Below are 3,566 nucleotides of genomic sequence, written 5' to 3'. Positions count from 1 at the left end.
GTGACCAATAAAGTTTTGCAACAAAAGTTGTTCGTTTTATGGAAGCAGCAAAAGTTGGTTTTTTTTAGAAGAACAGCAAAAGTTGGAAATACACCAAGGGCGCGAGTTTTTTCAAGCTTTCAAGCTTATCCATGAGAAGCGGGAGTTCAACACAGATGCCCATAATTTAGCTAAGGCAGCTTCCTCACTATTTTTCAGGCGCCATGTGTGGCTCTCTAATTTGCCCGATATTACCTGTATTCCTATGAATGTTTTAAACTCTGAATAAAAGGATGCAGTTCTCAAAAAAAAAGCAAAAGTTGGTTATTCTTGAAAATTGGGAGTCATAGAAATGTGTTGGGTTGGTCCAACTGGAATGAACCTGGGCCGGCAGCTGGGCCTACGCCAACTCTCACGGCCGGCCTCAGATCGAGGAGTGTATCCCCCCTTCGTCCAGTGCAGGGCTGCTGCTGAGAGGCTGTGAGACCTCGCCACGGTTCCTCTTACCGGCCGGTCGCCGCAACCGCCGCAGCACTCGTCGGCCGGTGGCCGCCGCCCGCCGTACCGGCCTTCCGTTCCCTTGAGCTCCCAGGTATGTATGTCCTCTCCAGCCCAGCCCCCCTCAACTCCTCCGCCCTCCGCTGCTCCCATCTCCACATCGTCCGATGCCAGGAATCTCCAACAATTTTAGGATCCACCAGAGGAACAGCGACTCAGTTAACCCTGCAGTTTTTCCACTCCGTCTCGCAATAGATAACTGCACCAAAACTCCTCCTGTGTTCAGTCAGGAGAGTTGCTGCTCGACTTTGTTTATCCAGACAACATGGCAAATTCCTACTGTATTCGAAAAAGGGGATGAGAAACTAAATCGTTGGGCGGATCAGATTAGCTGCGGCTTGAACCTTCGCTCCATTTAGTATTGGCTGGAGCGTATTTGGGCTGACCAATGTGGAGCAGACTGGCAATGGGGATGCCCAGTCTCGCATGCTTTCTTCTCATCCATCATGTAGCATGACAGAGCTTGGTTGTACTGTAGTAGCTAACTGGGTGCTCTCAGTCAGTCCTTGAAGCTTTTGTGTGTTCAGGGATTTATTTAGATGGTAAAATGAAGATCTTGATCTATCGTGGGGCTGTTCAGGGTAGAGTTCAGTTCAGGATACTCAATTTCCTCCTGCTCGTATCATCCTGCCTGTAATGCATAGTACCAATCACTTCAGCACTAGGCTCAGAACCTGGCTAGCTTACTTGAGTGTCGGCTCAGGATTTTTTCTTTTCTTCCCTGAAAAGTGCTGCCAAACATTATCTAATACTTACAATTAGTGACATTTTGAATGGACGCAACTTTGTTAGTGATTATAAAATGCATCGTCTAGAATTCATATGCCCCTGCGATTGTTTTTCCCCATTGCAGGTCTAGTTGGATTTTTTGTTATAGTCCAGATTAAGGGAGCGGGATTATCCATCTCTTTACTGGCACCTAAAATGAAGAGAAACAAAATCTACTAATTCTGTCTAGCATGTTATTGTAGTCCCGTATGAGAAGTCAATCATGAGCATCTTATGACTTGCCCGTAAACCCAATTCACAACCATCATTCCAGCTATTTTTTAAGTTTATTTGGCTCCAAGAGTTATATTATGAGCTCTGCTTGGTGATTAAGCTTGCCCACCTGGGCTTGGGTGCGATCAGTATACAGAAGCAGAGTCACCATTTTGTGTTGAGTTTCCATATGCATAGAATTAACCACACAGCTCTACATGAAGATATGCAGGATTTACATATCCAGAGTATCAATTATTGCAATTTGGTATCAGTAAACCATAATCCTATGACTATTGTTGTATGTGTAGGTGGTAACTCTGAATAATGCACTGCAATTGCATGTTGCAGTGTGTTTTATTTGAGAAGAAAATTCAGAATTATGAACAGCTGTGTTTGATTTGGATCTTATTTTTTCTGAATTGTGAACAGCTGTGTTTGATGGTGTTCTAAAAACTCGAAAAAAGTATTAGTTGGTTGTGCTTCAGTAAAAAACATAAGTGAAGTATGTATGTGAGCTTGTTTACGTGGATAAAATCCCTCCTAGCGGGGATTAACCGAATCCACAGTGGAGCTGATCCACGGCAACTGAACTGAACCCTCTGGATTGATTGCCCTCACAGCCTCACACCACTCTCTGTAGAAACCATGGCATGGGGAGGCCTCTTCTTGAGCCTGAGCCGCCCCACACCGGAGCAGCAGAAGTCGTGCCTGGCGGCTGCCGGCGGCTTCAATTACGACACGGACCTCCATGGCGCCACCCACCCGAAATCACCAGCCGCATTAACAACCGCTGAAGACTCCGACAGGGTGCTGGCGGACCGCGGCTTCTCCGTGAACCGCTCGCGCGTCCTCGTCGGATCCGGCGCCGACACCTTCCGCCACGCCAAGTCGGCCCTCCTCTCCTGGAAGTAAGCCACATTGATTCTTAACCTGGCCTGTTTAAACTCGCTCCACTGTTGTAGTATATGTCTGCAGCAATGCTAATATAAAGCTGCTGGTTGTTGTTGGTCAGGCATCTGGCGCTGGGGTGGGCGGAGGCGGAGCCGGGCACGCCGGTGAAGATCGGCGCGAGGTTCTGCATCTGCTACAAGGAGGTGGTCCCCTGGGTGATGTTCCCGCTGCAGATCGCCTACGTCACGGACGACAAGTACAATGGCGGCAAGCGCGGGAAAGGCGGCGTGTTCGCGTTCGGCAGCGGCACCCTGCAGGGCCATCTGCTGGTAACTAGTACTACATTCTGTTTCCGGCGTGATTGAGTGTGTGTGGGTTGGGGGGATCAAGTCGCAGCAGATTGGTGATGATGGTTTGGGTGACATGGTCGTGGATGCAGGCCGGGGAGGAGCGGTTCTCGGTGGAGGTGGACGCGGAGGAGCGGGTGTGGTACGAGGTGGTGTCCTTCTCCAAGCCGGCGCACCCGCTGTCGGCGCTGTGCTACCCCTACGTGCGCCTCCGGCAGAGGCACTTCGCGCGGGAGTCCGGCAAGGCGGTGCTCAGGCACGTCGCCGCCGCCTGCTCCTCCTCCAGGACGCCGCCGCCGACGCAGTGAAGAGGCCCTGCATCTTCTTCTCTGTAGACTGAGGGGAGGGATGGAGCTGCTTCCATTGGGTGAGTGTATGTACATGTGGCAGAACAAAGAGAAAGATGGCAGGTCGCTCTCGTGGTTCCAGTCCTTTTTTCCTTTTTCTTTTTTGAAATAATTTATTTTCCAGCCTTTGTTAGACATCAGCTGCCTAATTTTTTGTACTGACGTCGGCCGCGACGGAACGACGTGAGTTTCTTCCTCGTCAGAGACGGGGTGCAGGGCTGTTGCCGGCGAACATGAGATCAGAGGGTTTAGAGGAATGGCCTTGGGCGACGGCGGCACGACGGTGTGCTGCGGCCGAGGGGAGGTCGGCGACGGCGGCACAGCGGTGTGCTGCGGCAGGAAGCCAAGTGCTTGTCGGAGCAGGAGTGCGGGGGCTCTGGGGAGGAGGCATGTGGTGGCGAGCCCGAGCGGCAACCCCCGCCGCACCATGCGGCAGTGGGAACCAAAGCGACGGCGGGCT

The 3,566-nt window shown here is 51.3% G+C and overlaps 1 protein-coding gene across 1 annotated transcript; it reads left to right on the top strand.

The window, feature by feature from the left end:
* The first annotated feature begins 414 nt into the window (after positions 1-414).
* On the top strand, positions 415-3,340 carry LOC119304232 (UPF0548 protein At2g17695-like). The gene is made up of 4 exons (XM_037581402.1): positions 415-571; positions 2,162-2,429; positions 2,534-2,741; positions 2,852-3,340. The coding sequence occupies exons 2-4, from the start codon at positions 2,167-2,169 to the stop codon at positions 3,065-3,067; spliced, it is 687 nt and encodes a 228-aa protein (XP_037437299.1). The 5' UTR covers positions 415-571; positions 2,162-2,166; the 3' UTR covers positions 3,068-3,340.
* The last annotated feature ends 226 nt before the right edge of the window (positions 3,341-3,566 follow it).

Source organism: Triticum dicoccoides, chromosome 5A (genome assembly GCF_002162155.2).
Source record: "Triticum dicoccoides isolate Atlit2015 ecotype Zavitan chromosome 5A, WEW_v2.0, whole genome shotgun sequence".
Lineage (NCBI taxonomy): Eukaryota > Viridiplantae > Streptophyta > Magnoliopsida > Poales > Poaceae > Triticum > Triticum dicoccoides.
Note: the sequence above shows the minus strand (reverse complement) of the source record. Positions and strands in the feature narration are given on the sequence as shown.

What these genes read in the sequence shown, in the direction of transcription:
- LOC119304232 (XM_037581402.1), top strand. Translation starts at nt 2,167, where the DNA reads ATGGCATGGGGAGGCCTCTTCTTGAGCCTGAGCCGCCCCACACCGGAG. An exon ending in TCGGCCCTCCTCTCCTGGAA is followed by an intron (nt 2,430 to 2,533) that starts GTAAGCCACATT and finishes GTTGTTGGTCAG; the next exon opens with GCATCTGGCGCTGGGGTGGG. An exon ending in CCCTGCAGGGCCATCTGCTG is followed by an intron (nt 2,742 to 2,851) that starts GTAACTAGTACT and finishes TCGTGGATGCAG; the next exon opens with GCCGGGGAGGAGCGGTTCTC.